This window comes from Annulohypoxylon truncatum, assembly GCF_022578515.1.
Source record: "Annulohypoxylon truncatum strain CBS 140777 unplaced genomic scaffold F4807scaffold_23, whole genome shotgun sequence".
Taxonomy (NCBI): domain Eukaryota; kingdom Fungi; phylum Ascomycota; class Sordariomycetes; order Xylariales; family Hypoxylaceae; genus Annulohypoxylon; species Annulohypoxylon truncatum.
Window position 1 is genome coordinate 457,103 of NW_025953809.1, and position 16,938 is coordinate 474,040.

General features: G+C 49.0%; 5 protein-coding genes across 5 annotated transcripts; 2 read left to right on the forward strand and 3 right to left on the reverse strand.

Annotated features, from left to right (window-relative positions):
* The first annotated feature begins 690 nt into the window (after positions 1–690).
* On the forward strand, positions 691–4,490 carry F4807DRAFT_432242 (SNF2 family N-terminal domain-containing protein). Its single transcript, XM_047998583.1, has 2 exons — positions 691–896; positions 980–4,490. Exons 1-2 carry the CDS (start codon positions 892–894, stop codon positions 4,308–4,310), a joined length of 3,336 nt encoding a protein of 1,111 aa, XP_047852788.1. The 5' UTR covers positions 691–891; the 3' UTR covers positions 4,311–4,490.
* On the reverse strand, positions 4,491–7,016 carry F4807DRAFT_432244 (Ran-binding-domain-containing protein). The gene is made up of 3 exons (XM_047998584.1): positions 6,619–7,016; positions 6,449–6,517; positions 4,491–6,350 (listed from the first exon to the last, which is right to left on the reverse strand). Exons 1-3 carry the CDS (start codon positions 6,727–6,729, stop codon positions 4,788–4,790), a joined length of 1,743 nt encoding a protein of 580 aa, XP_047852789.1. The 5' UTR covers positions 6,730–7,016; the 3' UTR covers positions 4,491–4,787.
* Positions 7,017–7,299: 283 nt separating this feature from the next.
* F4807DRAFT_432246 (uncharacterized protein) lies at positions 7,300–10,486 on the forward strand. Its single transcript, XM_047998585.1, has 3 exons — positions 7,300–7,962; positions 8,012–9,780; positions 9,837–10,486. The coding sequence occupies exons 1-3, from the start codon at positions 7,620–7,622 to the stop codon at positions 9,891–9,893; spliced, it is 2,169 nt and encodes a 722-aa protein (XP_047852790.1). The 5' UTR covers positions 7,300–7,619; the 3' UTR covers positions 9,894–10,486.
* Positions 10,487–11,862: 1,376 nt separating this feature from the next.
* F4807DRAFT_432247 (uncharacterized protein) lies at positions 11,863–13,787 on the reverse strand. The gene is made up of 3 exons (XM_047998586.1): positions 12,865–13,787; positions 12,372–12,777; positions 11,863–12,308 (listed from the first exon to the last, which is right to left on the reverse strand). Exons 1-3 carry the CDS (start codon positions 13,311–13,313, stop codon positions 12,171–12,173), a joined length of 993 nt encoding a protein of 330 aa, XP_047852791.1. The 5' UTR covers positions 13,314–13,787; the 3' UTR covers positions 11,863–12,170.
* Positions 13,788–13,980: 193 nt separating this feature from the next.
* On the reverse strand, positions 13,981–14,835 carry F4807DRAFT_432250 (uncharacterized protein). Its single transcript, XM_047998587.1, has one exon. The coding sequence runs from the start codon at positions 14,628–14,630 to the stop codon at positions 14,376–14,378; it is 255 nt and encodes an 84-aa protein (XP_047852792.1). The 5' UTR covers positions 14,631–14,835; the 3' UTR covers positions 13,981–14,375.
* Between the last annotated feature and the right edge of the window lie 2,103 nt (positions 14,836–16,938).

A 16,938-nucleotide genomic window follows, 5' to 3' on the forward strand; every position in this document is an offset into this window, starting at 1 on the left:
GTGAGCAGGGTGTATCGGATGAGGCCTTGGGAGGGACCGGGTGTTCTTACTGTACGTAAGCAGACTGGGCAGACAGGGTCAAAGAGGCAAAGGCAGATTGCCGTGGAGAAGACAAAACAAGATTGACAACCTTGTCTCTCTCTCTCATATATATAGTATTGATATTAGCCGGAATTGTGTGAAGACGGCGAGACCTTCATAGTCCTCGGTCAATGAATCTGTTTGCTCGCAATATCCGAAACCTCGACGGCGATCTCCCCTTGCTTTACCTAGGTATGTAGGTATGTAGGTACGTGGAAATCTTCACCACTGTTGGCTTACGAAGAAAAGCTGGAAAGGAGAAGTTTGGTCGTGCGGCGTAGCGACGTTGTACAACATCACGCGAGAACCAGACTTCGGCAATTTGTACCCGTAGCACCTGCCATAGACGCACATAGAACGATGAGTGGAATCGTTCCATGCGAGTCTAGTGCTACCCTAAATTAGGCCAAGGTACAAGACCGTAAGCTAACGTTAATGCGCACGGTTCCCCAATAGTGGACCAAGTTTGGTGGGTCTGAAGAGATGGGCATTGTGGGGTTACAGTAATCTTCTGCCAACTGCCGGTCAGCTGGTAGATGTGGCTGAAATGTTCCAGGGTTGTTCCTGACTCGAGTGTGTGTACATTGTATGTACAACCACGAATATAATGGTTGACCCGGTAAATTATGTCATTGGCCATCGAAGTAAACAACGTCAAGCAAAAGTTAAATCTCCCAACGGTCTAAACAAACAATGACCCGAAGTCGGTATCGTAAATAACATCTTCTTCTCTAAGACAGTGCCAATTTTTCATAACCGCATACTGCTTTCCGTATTACCAACTGATCACATTTTGGCTTTCGACTTTCTATGAGGTTTGTTTACCACCCCACCTGCAAACATTCATCCCACTTCATAGCCCAAACCCGTGAAAACCGTGTATTCACAACCAAGCTAGAAAGCCAGGCGACAAATTCGGAATTCGGCCAAGGAACGATCTCAAGTCGACCGATACACCCGATTTCCTCAAACCCAAGTATACAGAACACAATAAATGGGTTGAAAGGGAGATAGAAGAAATCAAGGATTGGATTATAAGTGACAACCACGTAAAACGACCCCAGCAGAATCATTCCACTATGGTTAAAGAACACGCACCGCCAAAGGTGCCGTTGCGCCCTTTGGGATCTAACGAAACAAATGGCAATACTTCAAACCAGGCAAACCAGCGTGATGAAAAGACATCAGGTTATACAAACACGAGCACGGCAAAAGTCGCTTCTGTTGATCTTACTTCAAGTGGACAACCTGCCACCGCCCCTACCCGAGCACCAGCACCAGCGCCAGCACCAGCGCCAGCTATCAAGTCGCGAGCATTCTCCGGAAATATCGAAGACAAATATGCCAACCTTTTCATTCAACCAAAAAGCCGCCCGGAACACCACCGACCACAACGAATCACGGGACCGTTGCAGCCTACTTTTAAGGACAAGAAGCCGCCGCCACCTCCCACGTTCAACACCATGCCCGGTCCGGCAGGATCTTCTACTAACCCGATATCGGTCTCTGATGGTCCAGTCTCGATCTACAGCCAACCGGGTGTTTTTTCTGCGTATGTTGACCCGAAGAAAGCCGCCTCCGATATTAAAGCTTTACTCGAAGGATCTATACAAGACGAGGAGGATAAGGAAGTGAAAGAAGAAGATGGTGAAGATAAGTCCCACATCGAAGGACTTAGCGTTCCACTCTTGCGTCATCAAGTCGAGGGTGTAGAATGGATGAAAGGTCGCGAACTCGGCCCTGTCAAGAAAGGAAAAGTTCCCAAGGGTGGTCTCCTTGCTGATGACATGGGTTTGGGAAAAACCCTGCAATCAATAGCACTTATATTGAGCAACCAAAAACCACAAGATAAACACCCAGGAGTTGAGAAGACAACATTGGTTGTTGCCCCTCTAGCTCTTATCCGTCAATGGGAGGCTGAGCTGAAAGAGAAGGTGACTGAATCCCACAAGTTGAAAGTCCTTGTGCATCACGGGCCGCAGCGCACGAAGCGCTTCGAAGAGCTTCGTCGATACGATGTCGTCATCACAACATACCAGATCTTAGTATCTGAGCACGGCCACTCCAGTGATAGCCTAAAAGCTGGTTGTTTCGGGTTACATTGGTATCGTGTTATCTTGGATGAAGCACATACGATCAAGAACAGAAACGCCAAGGCCACGAAAGCTTGCTACGAGCTTAGAAGCGTATATCGTTGGTGTCTCTCTGGAACTCCGATGCAAAATAACTTGGATGAACTGCAGAGCTTGGTGAAGTTCCTTAGGATCAAACCTTACGATGATCTCCGCGAATGGAAGGATCATTTCGAGATACCGATGAAGAACGGTAAAGGTGACGTTGCAATGCGCCGCCTCCATAGCTTGTTGCAATGTTTCATGAAACGTAGAACCAAGGACATCTTGAAGGAGGCCGGTGCTCTCAACGCTGGTGGAAAGGAATCCAAGGACGGCGAAAAGGGCGCGACTGCAAGCTTCAAAGTCACAGAGCGGAAGGTTGTGACAGTCGCAGCTGAGTTCACACCAGCAGAGAGGCGCTTCTATGACAGACTGGAAAAGCGAACGGATAAGAGCATCGAGAAGATGATGAAGAGCAAGCTCAACTACGCAAGCGCCCTGGTACTACTCTTGCGCCTAAGACAAGCTTGTGACCATCCAAAACTTGTTGAGGGAAAACTTGAGAAGGACAAGGACGCTTTGTCTGAAGAGACGAAACCGAAGAAGAATGATTCGGACGTAGATGCCCTTGCCGACCTCCTAGGCGGCTTAGATGTCGAAACTAAGCACTGCGACATCTGTGGTTGGGAACTAGACCGCGAAAGTCGCCAACCCGGATCGGACAAGTGCAAGGCCTGCTTCGAAGACCTCGAGTATTTCAAGCACCACGAGGATGGAGGTGACCTGAAAACTCCGAAAATTAGAGCGAAAAAGAAGAAGAGCAAGGCTAAGGTTAAGAAGGTGGTGGAAGAAAAGGTCAAGACCGAGATTGTCCGAAAGCGGAAACCCAGAAATCGACGCGCAGTCCTCGACAGTGACGAGGAAGAGGAGGGAGCCGACTGGATTGTCTCCGGTGATGAGCAAGGCCCGTTGCGCTTAGGCAAAGCTGGCGGTACGGACGACGAGAATGCTGAGGGCGAAGGCGAAACCATCAACTCGGAAGATTCGGAAGATGAAGAGACCCAAGACGGCAGTCAATTAAACAGCTTTATTGTAGATGATGGCAAAGATACGAAGCCAGAAGAGCTACAACGTGCATTGGAGGAACCAGACTCCGAGGATGAGTTCGAGTCCGTCTCGGTAATTGAATCCAAGTTGAGCAAAGCGAAACTTGAAGACAGCGAGGATGATGGGGATGATGAAGGCGATGAGAACGATAAAGATGATGAAGACAAGGACGACGATGAAGAAGATGCAGACTCAGAGTCCCAATCCGATTCTGAAGATGACGATACTGGCATTTCCGAATCTGACATAGACGGCGATTCTTCAGACGATGATGGCTACTACCACCGCTCCCGGCGTGAGAAGGAGAAGACACCGCATGTCCTAGCATCCGCCAAGATCCGACAGTTAATCACGCTCCTCCACAAGGAGGTGCACGACCACAAGTTCATCGTCTTCTCGCAGTTCACCAGCATGCTCGACCTCGTAGAGCCTTTCTTCCGCAAGGAAGGTATCAAATATACGCGGTACGACGGCAGCATGAAGAACGACGCGCGCGAGGAAGCGCTCAACTCCTTGCGACACGACGCGCGCACCAGGGTTCTACTATGCTCGCTTCGATGCGGCGCCCTAGGTCTCAACCTGACGGCCGCCAGCCGTGTCGTCATCCTCGAGCCCTTCTGGAACCCGTTCGTGGAGGAACAGGCCATCGACCGCGTGCACCGGCTGACGCAGACGGTCGACGTGGTCGTGTACAAGCTCACGATCGAGAACAGCGTCGAGGGCCGCATCCTCGAGCTCCAGGAGAAGAAGCGGCTCCTGGCCGAGGCCGCCATCGAGAGCGGCGCCAGGAGGGAGGGCGGCCTCAAGCTCGGCCTCAAGGAGATGATGGAGCTGTTCCGCCACGTGGGCGACAGCCGCGGCGTCGGCGACGCGCCGGGAGGCGTGTACGACGAGGACGAGGCCCTGAGGCGCGATCTCGTGGCCTCGATGTCGACGATGCGGAGCAAGAATAACCAGGGCCAGAGGAAGAATGCGAACGAGAGCTCTATCTACGGTCGTAGGTGGTGAGCAAGAGAGGGGGAAGAACGATGCGGTTTTACACGGTTCACGATAGAAGATAGGATATGGCGTTAAGGGCTCTGTTTTGTCGCGGGCTTGTCTTTAATGGACGTCAAACACGGCGAAGTGCATATGTACCTAGTATTGCTAGACATCATAATGGTTACATACAGTGCGTATCATCCACGTTCGATCTAATCTTGACTACCTATGTACTTCTCATGTTTTGGATTGCATTATCATTATTCGCCTCGGCGATTAATTCATTTGTCTTTCTATGCTTTGCAGACCGTACGCCATGCAATCTTGGTACAACTCAGGCGAGTCTTGTCTATGGAAACTGTCCGAAACCGCTCACAAGACGTAGGACTCACTCATAGGTACTTTACAACTGCAACATAGTTTTGGTGGGATATCTAGCCTGTTAATAAACGATCTAAGACCAATGCTCACACTCTACCCTCACATATAACTATCACGACGACGCTAACTCCGACCTCCCCCAGCGCCGCGATGAACGGGAGCATCGGCATCGGCTCGCGACGTCGACTCGTCTAGATAGAATCTCAAGACGTGATCGGGGATCGCCAAATGCGTGGTCTGTTCGAACTCCTGCAGGCTGGTTAGGCGCAGCAGCATCTCGAGGAGGGAGAGCGAGGTTTGGATAGCGCCGAAGGGGGAGCGTTCGAGTAGGTCCTCGTCCAAGGTCCCGGCATCGGGGATTAGCGCGCCGGAGTTGCGGGAGGAGGGGCGAGAGGAGGAGGCTAGGCTCATTCGGCTGAGCTGCGATACCAAGTTTGAGTCGGCGGAATGACGGGAGGCAGGCTTTATACGTCGAGGATGCGGTGAGATTGGGATAGCCTCATTTTTGGCATCCGTATCTTGGTCCTCTTCTTCGGGTGTAGGCTCGTCTTCGTTGTCTGTGGCGTCTGTGCTGTCGTCGCTTATGTCGAAGACTTCAAGGGCTATCCACTCAGGATCCAGGTCTTGAGGAAATTTGAAAGGGTTGGGAGTCTTTGTCGGCCGGTTGTTCTCGCTTTCGAGTTGGAGCTGGAGTTGAACTTGATCATTGATGTCGTCCTGGGAATCGGCTTCCAAGGTGCCATTAGATTTAGTGCTTTCGTCGACGTCTTGAATCAACCCTGTTTGTGCCATGTGATCAGATGTTGCAATTTCCTTGGTTACATGTATAGCTTTGGTATCCCTCTTGAGCAGGAGTACTGGATTACTTGATGCGCCGTCATCATTATTAATATTCAGTATCCTCCCAACATCTGCGTAGAACATCTTTGATATTTGATGGATAGGGACATATTCTCGAATACCAGCGGCACGAACACCATCATAGGAAGTCGGTTGAGCATCGCCATCTTCAAGTGTGTGAACTCGTCCATCATCTAGATCTTCCACAATCTGAAGTTGGTACGAGTAACCCACATACGAGACGTTGGTTCCCAAGCCGTTCATATTGTGGAGCTCATCCTCAAGTGGCACCCTGCGGAGCCGGACTCGAGCCTTATGAATCACCTCCTGCCATAGCGGCTTGTGCTGACCATCTTCTAAGCCATATGGTTCTCTAGGATTTTCAAGACAAGTATGAGCCCGAAAGAGCATGTAAATAGAAAGCATAAAATCCGGACCAATCTGCATAGGCGTACTAGAGTTGAGGATATATTGGGTGTCCCCAACATTCACTAGCATGCTAGCTTGCAATAGACGAGACGGCGAGAAACCGGACGGCTGGGTTTGGATGCCCCCAATGGCTGATACCCAGAGATTGATAAGTGGTATGGAGTCATCAATGTCGATAATTAACTGCTTGATGTCGGTGATGATGCTCTGAATTTCGAGGCGCCGTAGGGAGGCGGCGGTGGAATTCTTAACTCCCCCATTCCGCCGTGATTCATCTGCCAAGGCAGCATTTTCAAGGCGTTTCCCAAGAGAGTCGACATTGGCTCTTAACTCCTGTGCTGTACGCACCACAACCTCCAGAGCTGAGTTTCCGCGTGTGTAACGGAACTCAATCGATTCTAGTATGGGAGAGACAAGCTATTATAGTGGTTAGCCGTGACTGATATTTGACACGTTGAGATGGATTTATCGGTGAGCAGCCTACATTCTAACTGATCCGGTTAGATATGACTTACCTCGATCTTGCGAGCCAACCGTCTTTGCAGGTGGCTTAGCTCGGTGCGTAGGGGGTCATCGTCGACTGTCTATTTTACATAATTAGCTTGGGCAGCTATCTGATAACCCAAAGTAGGTATGTAAGGAGTGCTTCGTTGATGAATGTGAGTATAGTTGATTGTTTTCATACCTTCAGTAACCGCGAGCCTTGCTGGATGACATAAGTGGATGTCAGAGCAAGACAAGATCTGATGGCGTAGTTGGTGGCGTGGTAAGATAATTTGGCTAGGAATGCATCCATGACCAATAGACCAATATATATGGGAATATATGGATGGTGGTTATTGTCTTATTGCTCTATCCACACATGCGAATTATGCATGAAGAAAGACTCACTCTCCCCATGGAGGGCAATTAAGACCTCATAGATGCCCAACTTGTCAAGTATCAGCCAAGCCACACCTTAGGTCAATGGCCGTCCTCAAATCGGAATGCATAGATTCACAGTTATGGATGTTGAATGTTGAAAGAGAAAGATTCATTAAAGTTCACCGTTCGAGTGTAAACATTATTACACACCGCATAACTTATTCAATGTTTACATAGGTTGCACAGTGATACAAATGGTGTATTAGGTACTCTAGGTAGCAAACAGAATGAATGCTCCTTTTAACGAATATATGAGACCTATAAATGCATAGATTGGATTTAAGACATATCATTGCAATATTACTCCCATTTCCGTAGGGCTTAGTGGAATATGGCATGTACAAACTTAAAAATACGTGGTATAACGGTATAATACCGAGGGGCTGATTCCTCCGTCATTGGCGGGGCAAAACCTCTCTCCCCGCTAAACTTTGCGTCCTCCAAGATTCTTTTCCCTTCACATCCCGCCGCAAACTCTCAGACAATCAGGTCAAGTCAGACGACAGGGTTAGGCAGATTTCCTAACATCCTTCACTCTTCTCTTCTACCTGACTCATTAGAGGGCTTATTTACTCTCGTCCTTCATTTACCTTTTAGATATACCGATCATCCCACCACTGTTCACCACGTCATTCCCGGTCGCACAACCACGAATTCCGATTTCTTTTTGCGACGACGATTTTTTTTTTCTTCTGTTAGCACCCGAGCAGCTTCGTTTACCGTGACTTCGTATTCGATTATTTTACAGAGAAAATCAACACCATGGCAGACCTTAACTCTTGGGAAGACGACCCTGCCGCTCAGGACGACAACCTGTCGAGACAGACTCAGCAGATGAACCTGAACAACCAGCCTCAAAACCCTGCAGCCGCATCATTCCGACCTGGCGCTGCCTCCTTCCAACCAACCGCCCAGACCTTCCAGCCAGGTCAAGGTTACGGCGGTGGTTATATGCCAAATTACCAACAAGGCTACTATGGAGGCCAGAACTACTACCCCCAGTATGGCGGAGGCCAAGGCGGCTTTCCGCAGTATGGTCAAGGACAGGGTCAAGGCCAGGGCTATGGAAATATCTATGGACAAGGTGGATACAATCAGGGTTATGGTACTGTCCATCTCGAAAAAAACATCAAACTTATGCTAACTTTAATAAGGTCAACAACAACAATATTATCAGCAGCAACCCCAATCCCAACAGAAGCCCAAGCAACAAGCCCAGCAGCCTCAGACAGTGCCTACCATTGCTAAGCGAGGCGACCAGACCGCATCACCTGCTGCTGCTCCCGCCGCCCCTACCGCTAGCGCGCCAAAGCCTGTCGCTAAACAAGAGGGAGGAACCAAGGTCTTAAGCATAGGCGGAGACCCTCCGAAGCCTAAGGCTGCTAAGGTCCTTTCTATCGGTGTCCCTACACCCCCGAAAGAGGAGCCCAAAGCCGAGAAGGAGGCATCCGCAGATGCTGGCTCTAAGGTAACGGCAAATAAGGCCATTGAGAAAACCGGCGAGAACACAAAATCGTCCAAGACCTCAAGTGGAAAGACCTCTCCTACACCTTCCTCTGGACGTTCGAGTCCTTCAAGAAGTAGCAAGGCAGCAGCAGTCCGCGATGCCGACGCCGTTGCAAATGAACAGGCCGCCGATGTTGACGAGGAGACATTGAAGGAAATTTATGGAAAGGAACACATAAATATTATCTTCATTGGTCACGTCGATGCTGGAAAATCGACGCTAGGTGGCTCTATCTTATACGCAACCGGCATGGTTGACCAGCGTACCATGGACAAGTACAAGAAGGAAGCGAAGGACTTGGGCAGGGAGACTTGGTATCTTTCGTGGGCGCTCGATTTGACCAGCGAGGAACGATCCAAGGGAAAGACAGTCGAAGTTGGAAGAGGATTCTTCGAAACCGAGAAGCGACGATATAGCATTCTAGATGCCCCTGGCCACAAGACCTACGTCCCGAGCATGATTGGAGGTGCTTCCCAGGCGGACGTTGGTATTCTCGTTATTAGTGCGCGTAAGGGAGAGTATGAGACCGGATTCGAGAAAGGTGGACAGACCCGTGAGCATGCTATGCTCGCCAAAACGCAAGGTGTCAACAAGCTTGTTGTTGTCATCAACAAGATGGACGATGCTACAGTCAACTGGTCGGAGGCCCGATACAAAGAATGTACCACGAAACTCATGCAATTCCTCAAGGGCACAGGGTATAACTTAAAGACTGATGTCTTCTTCATGCCCATTGCTGCTCAACAAACCTTGGGTATCAAGGACCGTATTCCATCCGATATCTGCCCCTGGTATGATGGACCATCTCTGCTGGAGTATCTCGATAATATGCAAGCTCTTGAACGGAAGACCAACGCTCCATTCATGATGGCCATCAGCGGAAAGTACAGAGATATGGGTACGATGGTTGAAGGCAAGATCGAAGCAGGCGTCTGCAAGAAGGGCATGACCTTGATTATGATGCCGAACAAAGAAAAGGTTGACATCGCTGCTCTTTATGGCGAAACAGAAGACGAGATCCAAGTTGCTCAATGCGGTGACCAAGTGCGGATACGGCTCCGAGGCATTGAAGAGGACGACATCTCCGCCGGCTTCGTGCTCTGTTCTCCAAAGCGTCTAGTCCATAACGTCTCGGCATTCGAGGCCCAGATCAGGATTCTCGAACTGAAGAACATTCTTACCGCTGGGTTCAACTGCGTCCTGCACGTTCACTCCGCTGTTGAGGAGGTCACATTTGCTGCGCTACTACACAAGCTGCAGAAGGGAACCGGCAGGAAGAGCAAAGTACCACCGACCCATGCGAAGCGAGGGGATAGTATCATTGCTAGGATGCAAATTACGGGCGGCGCTGGTTCGGTTTGCATCGAAAGATTCGAAGACTACCCCCAAATGGGTCGCTTCACCTTAAGAGACCAGGTATGTTTCACGATTCAGGTATCATCTGTTGCTAAGTACTAACCAAGTAATTTCAGGGTCAAACCATTGCTATCGGCAAGATTACGAAGCTTATCACTAATGAGACTGGTTAAAAAAGACCTATACCATTCATTAATGAAGCTTGATGAATACAGTCGATACTCTGCCTAGGGACTTACCCCCAGAAGGGTACACGAGCTACGTCGGTGGAAAAATAGCAAGTCGCCCAACTGCGCTGCTACTGATGGATGATATTATGTCTCCATACGTGAGAATAAAACAAATGGTAGCAGGGATAAGGAATGGCAAAGATAGAATTGACGATGACCAATAAAAGCCATTCTTTTTCCTAGACAAAGCATCATCTTGTCCTTCCACAAATCAAGTGTGCTAGGTACAACTTTTCTGACGTCCATAATTGGTTGCAGAATAGAAGTGCTACCAATCCAAACTTTTAATCACATTCAGGGTCTTCACAAATTTAATGCCCATAGGAAGGTACGATTCTTCCCTTGGTGACAATGTGTTCATAAAATTAAGCCGGGCTGTTGTACATCCTCCTACCTAGGTACCTATTCCTATATCAAAAATACTTCTTTCGATCACGAAGTATTAGGGTAATCTATTCCAATGGGCAAACCAACCAATTTCGAGGAACCGTGAATCTTTAGAAGGCCCCCTTTATGACATTTAGCACATGATAGGCTTTGGAAACAAGGCCTCCTTTTCCTAAGTTTCTGTATAAATATATCATTCGGATACCAAAGTCTTAGGTGAGAGGATCGTTTGTTTTAAGGGATAGATTTCTCGCTGGGTTACTTGTTGTTTGTTTATGTATAGAGAAATAAATACCCACGTGTTAGAAGATTGCTCATGAGAAGTGTCTGTTAATTTGCTGTTTGGTCTGATAGGATAGTAATCGATGTGTTGAGTCACTATTGGGCCACAATTAGTGGCTGTATCCGAAAGATAACGATCATCGAGGTTCAGTTGCTTGCCCATTAAGGTAATCAGTCATCGCTATCTCGGAAGTGTAGCAAAGTGAAGGACCTACTGCGTCTTTGGTTGGAGTACAAATAAGAGTGAGCGTATCTTCCGGTCACCAGTCATCCTAGGTTCACTCCCGAAGGACAGATTTCTTCATGCTCGTACAGATCCTCGCGAGAAGCTATAATTATCAGCGTCGCTAAGTCTTGCTAGGAAATGGAAAGTTTCCTTGTGTGAGGTAACCCAGGTGCTTAGGGGTACCACGATGTCTGTCATCCCGGCATCCGGAGAGCAACTCGCGCGCGCGTGACAGCTAGGACCAGGTAGGCGGAAAGGGGTGGTCAGCACTTAATCGTCCCCCGTAAACGATACTACAGCTGATCTATCCTCGTCTTATACATCGCGGAATAAACACTTCTACGCGATCTACCCACTAGGGTGGTAGCGTCGTGGTACGGGTTTGACTGCCGGGGGCGGCAAAGCATGATCTAGGGGTATGGAACCAAAGCCCGTCTTACATGCCTACAGCGGGGTGGGTTCGTCGGCTACACTGGTTGCTGATTGATAGCCCCGTTTTCTCCTCGCGCAGTCCATCGACCCGACAGAGGTTATTGCTCATCGATCACGGTTCGCGTAGTACAAGTACCAGGATCTATGTTTGAGTATACCAAGGCTTTGCTTCTTCTCTCTCTCGTTTTTCTATATGCGTATGCGTATGCGTATGTATGTGTGAGTCCCGCCATGCGTGAGCAGGTGGCGGGCCGATGTCTTGCCTCCCTCGTGCATAGGTAGCTCCCGAGGACTTGATGTCGTGCGTGGTCGCCCGCAGTATGCGAACACCTCCGTACGGTTCCTGTGGGATCCGGGGCTAGTTACAGCGCTAGTCTGACCTGTGCTATAGTGTGCCGTGTTTGTGGAGCATTAGGCGTGAGTAAAGGGGAAGGTGTGGCTAGTACCTAGCTTATGAGGATGATAATGAGAAGGGTGATGGTATGACTAAGTTCCCATGGGCTATGACTAAGGCGTTTAAGATGTTAGTAATTACTTGTTCAAGTGACCTCTAGTATGATGAGAAGTATTGGTATTAATATTCTTCTACACCTTGCGTAATTCCATGTTAGTTGAACGACCTTCCTAAGTGTGATAACCCGAGGCTGGGTGTCTGGGATCTACAAGAAACTGGTTAATGCCATCGTCCCTCATAGCCGGGGAATTGCGAGAATCCGGTAACACGCTTGGATCCCTAAGTATTGTATAGATCTACATGACATGTACTCGAACATTTATGGTATGTAAGATCTCACAACGTGTAAATGAACGATATCGAATACTCATTAACCGAAATCGTTCTAGCTGCAATACTTCTGACAACATGTTGTACAAAAAAAGAAAAAGAATTCCTGTCATAGCTTGCTTTGGGGTTTGGCAAGCGAAAGCTTTGAGGTCAACGTCGCCTCCGCCTCCTTCTCTATCCTATCCAAGAGAGCACCACATGTCGGGATGTCATGGATCAGACCAATGACCTGCCCGGCAGTCCAAACCTATCATTTCTCGTGTTTAGCAAATGTGGCCAGGGGTAAGAAAACGAGGATAGTGTGACTTACGCCGAATTCAGCATCTCCATTTATGAAAACTTCCCGACCTCGCTTCCCGCTTACATAAGGGGCGATCTCGGCAAATTCGCCTGTCTTACTCTCCTTTTCGATCTTCACGACCTGGTCCGTGACCTTATTGCGGTACAGACGCGTGGTGTTGGTCCACCTCCGCATTACCAGGGCTGTGTCGGTTTCTTGAGCCTGGACGATCTGCTCCTTGATCTTCTGGTGGATAGGGGCTTCGACGGTACACATGAAGCGGGTACCCATGTTGATGCCTTCTGCACCGAGACAAAGGGCAGCGGCTAGGCCTTGGCCATCGGCGAAGCCTCCAGACGCGATGAAGGGCACCTTGAGTGTCTGGCGTGCCTTACTTAGAAGGATGAAATTGGTGATGTCCGACTCGCCCACGTGTCTGCCAATCGTGATGAGCGTTTCATGTCTAAGCTATGCGAACGGACATATATGATCCCGGTAACTGGGATTTGTTTAATCTACTCACCCCGCGCATTCAAATCCATCTATGGAGAGAAAATCCACCCCGAGCTTGATGGCACTCTGGGCGTGCCTGATAGTAGTACATTTGTGGAGAATGATGATACCAGAAGCCTTCAGCTTAGATATGACTGGACCGGGGCTGTTGCCTGCGGTCTCGACGACTTTGATACCCTCGTCGATAACAACCTGGGCGTAGGCACCATAATCCGGGGGGACCATGGTAGGCAGCAGGGTGATGTTGACGCCGAATGGGTTTTTCGTCATCTTCCTACACCGCCGGATCTCATTTCTCAAATCCTCGGGTGTGGGCTGGGTGAGAGCTGTGAGGATACCCAACCCTCCCGCATTAGACACGGCAGCGGCCAGCTCAGCGTATCCAACATACTGCATGCCACCCTGCACGACAGGAATTTTGATGCCCAGGCGGCGAGTCAGCTCGGTGTTGAAAGGCATCTTGAGTTCGGGATTGGTGGCCTTGTGCCAACCACCTTGATAGGTATAACTGAAGCCTGATAAATGCTGATAAATACCTAGGTATATGACAAGCCGGATAAGGTGGATGACGGAGGAACGAAGTACGAACGATATATTGAGGCTATATTGTAACAAAACAAACAAGTCGAATAACAAACTTGATTGAAATAGCAGTTGCCGACAAACTTAGTCGACGCGGTTAAGGTTAGGTATTACTAGGTAGAGGCGTGTATTATCACATAATAAGGACGACGAGATGCCGAGGTAAGTTAGATTCACTAGACCCACATTCGGCGTTGGGATCAGTTGACCTTGACTCGTAACCCCGTTTCCCGGTTATGACTTCCACATTCCAGCCACTCACCGAGCTTTTGTTACCTACCTGTGCCTTCCAGCTCTTGTTACCCGTTACCGGTCAGGCCAATCTTAAAAACTGTCAGGTGCTGGGTAATTTGGCAGTCTGTTACACAATGCATCCATGCGTCTTGCACGTGCCGAATACCGTACCTACCTAAGAGCTGCTAGGAGGTATTTTAACGGAATCCGGGGTTAACTGTGACCGCCGTTCTTGGCACCTACTAGCTTGGCGCTCCCCCTTTTCAGCTTTCCCAATCTTAATAATTATCTCATCATCCCACCTAGTCGCCGCCAATTGTCCATGCTCAACACTTAATTTGAACCTCAGACAAAACCGAACGCTTTACTCTATCAATGAATTTGATCCGGAGGTGGTTTAACATTTAACATTCTACCTACCCAAAATCATACTCTGACTTATTGGTCGTAGTAATTGACACTCCCTTTATATCTTACTACAACTTCAAATACATTTGATAATAGGATCTCTCTCTCTTTTCTCCGGTTTCGTACACTTTGATCTGGCCACAGGCTCGACTCGTCACTGGTTCGTTCGTTAATCTGAGAAGATGATGAGCGGCAAGGGGTTTATTGGATGACGGGGGACAAACCGAGTTTTTCCTTCATGTTGTGTCATGATCCGTTTGTCATACCGGTGTAACGCTGGATATTCCGGCAGACTACCTATCCATTCCAAGGTTCAAGGTTATCTCTTCTAGAATCTTGCGCTGTCCAAGTCATGGCCTGCCACATCCCCATAATCAGCATTGGCTCTTTTTTCCGAAAGAATGAGATGAACCCGACAACCGGGCTTCTATACGAACAATCGTCGTAGATTTCTCGATGTAGAATTCCCGACAGGGCTACGGGAGTAAAATGATATGAGCTAAGGGCGACCTTGGCCAAGGCTGTTAAAGTACCAGCTGACTTCAGCAGCATGGTTTATGAGCCTAGATGTTAATATGAGGCGGTTGCGTCTTCTCGACCGAATAAACTACCTGGCTGCCCAGGTGGGCATGGGCCATTACCACTGCTGCTAATTCCCGTTTCTTAGATCTGGCCGGAACTTGAAGGCAAATATTACACTCATGCTGACCCCCGGCACAGCCCTGGAGGTTGAGGTCCGGACTTCTTGTTGATCTGGTGTCGTCATCGTCGTCGTGCTGTACATACTAGGTTGGTACCTACCTAGCAGCTTAGGTAGGGAATATGCTGCAATCTGCCTGGGTCCTCCTGTCTTGACAGGTACCTAGCTAGGTACTTTTCAAGTTCTGAGTTGTTTCACTTCGCTCACCCGCTGCCGCCCATTGGCTATGGCAAAGGGAGCAGAACACCATCGGCTTATTGCCCCTAGTATGAGTCATCTTGACAACGCCGGATGCTGGCAAACATTTGCTTACAGCAGGGCTAGCCTTCTTGTTCTAAAGCTGTTCGATACTACCTATCATGTCCCGCTAAAATATACTCAGTCAGCCTCCTAACCCGGGGATGATCTATACGAAATCTTACAGGAGGCATCCGATCTGTCTAGTCCAGGTATCCTGGTATCCTTGCAAGCGCACCATACAAGGTCTAGACAAAGTGTCTAAACGGATCTTCACAAGGATCTTTTACCCTCCCCATTATCATCGAATACGTGGGTCTACTCTCTACTCCTTCTAGCCCTTGCCATACCTCTCGGCCGAATCACATTGAATCTTGACCTGAGTGTAATATGTGGAATACAAGGCTTCAGCGGTCGTCCCTGCACTGCGCCGTTCCACGTTGCCATGCTGTTCCGATGAACCATCCTCACGGGTCCGTCACTAATCAGAAATCACAACATCTTGAGCTCCCTGATACGATCATAAACCCTCATTCAAATCGCGATTTCTTGTTTGGCGGATCGGGGACGTGCAGCAAGACCCAGGTGCGCAGGGCTGATACATGGAGATAGCCCCAAAGAACCTGTACCTGCCCTATTTCTTGCCAGCATACATGATAGCATCATGTGAGCAGCTCAACGCTCTCCACCGATATTCTCAGGGCCCACGGGTACCGGTGAAGTGCATCTCACATTCCTTTCTTTGACTTTAGATTATGCGTACCGAGACTCGGTATTCCGTCTAGATATGTCATATTAATTTCTCATCTTGGGGGGCACAGATACCTACTAGCTACCAGGTACAAGCCAACAAACTCTCATTTGACGATGAGGTCTTTTCGATTCCGGGATACGACTGCTTGAAACCCGAGGAGGCCAGTCAAACTTCACGCGCTTGTCCTGGCCGAAGTAGTATCCTGTCGTCACAACCGCCCTTCACACCGACTTGCTTGGCAGGTCGAATGGCCAATTCAGTAATTACGAGTTCATGGGCTAACTGCCGTCATATATGCCCAATAAGAAAAACAGGATAGCCCGGTCGATCATGTTCAGCTCTTTCAACCAGTCCCGAGACACAATGGCTACTAGGTAGGTAGGCGGATAGCCTAACCGCTCGTCTTAAACCCCTGCTTCAGCTTGAATCCTTCGTCTGAAGTTGGGAATTCTTCATGAGCAGCCACAAACGAGATCCAATGGCCACATTCGTCATCCCGCTCAGTTTATGCCTAACTCGCTACCGAATGCCTCAGCCTAACTTTTCTTTGATACCATGAGATGTTGGACTTTTTCAAAACAGGCCGTTGTCGTTTATGCGACCGGCCGTTCCTCGATCGCTCTGCATGCTTGTGTCTATCTCAACCAATCATAGTTTCAAGTCCCGATCAATTGGGTCGAAATTTGGGGGCGAGGCCCCTGACGGATCCCCCTGTCGGGGAATAAAAGATGGAAAAGCAAACATCAACAGCACAGCAAGCGAGAAGAGAGGCGTTTATGGTTGTCACCGTTGCGTCAAGAAGACAATGCATTGAATTAGGCAGAAAACAGCATGGCCTAATAAAATCACTCCTCTCTGCCCTGCAAACATAACATGTCTCCTAGGTTGATACTCTATGCACGATGCAGTCGGCCTTTGATACAACCCATATAAACGGCATTCGACGTTGAGTCGGGCTGTGCTCCAATGTTACAGGGACGACTCGAGACTCGGGGATTTTTCTATTGCTCACAACTGCCAGGATGCCACAACGGCAGCAGCTGTCCGTCGTGGCGCGGCTCAACCACGTTGTTGGGTCTGAATTGTCACGCAATAGCCAAGGGCCTTTTAACGCTTGGCCTGTCGAATTGGCCTCCTGTCTGTCCCGAGCCTACTGTTCATAAACGGGT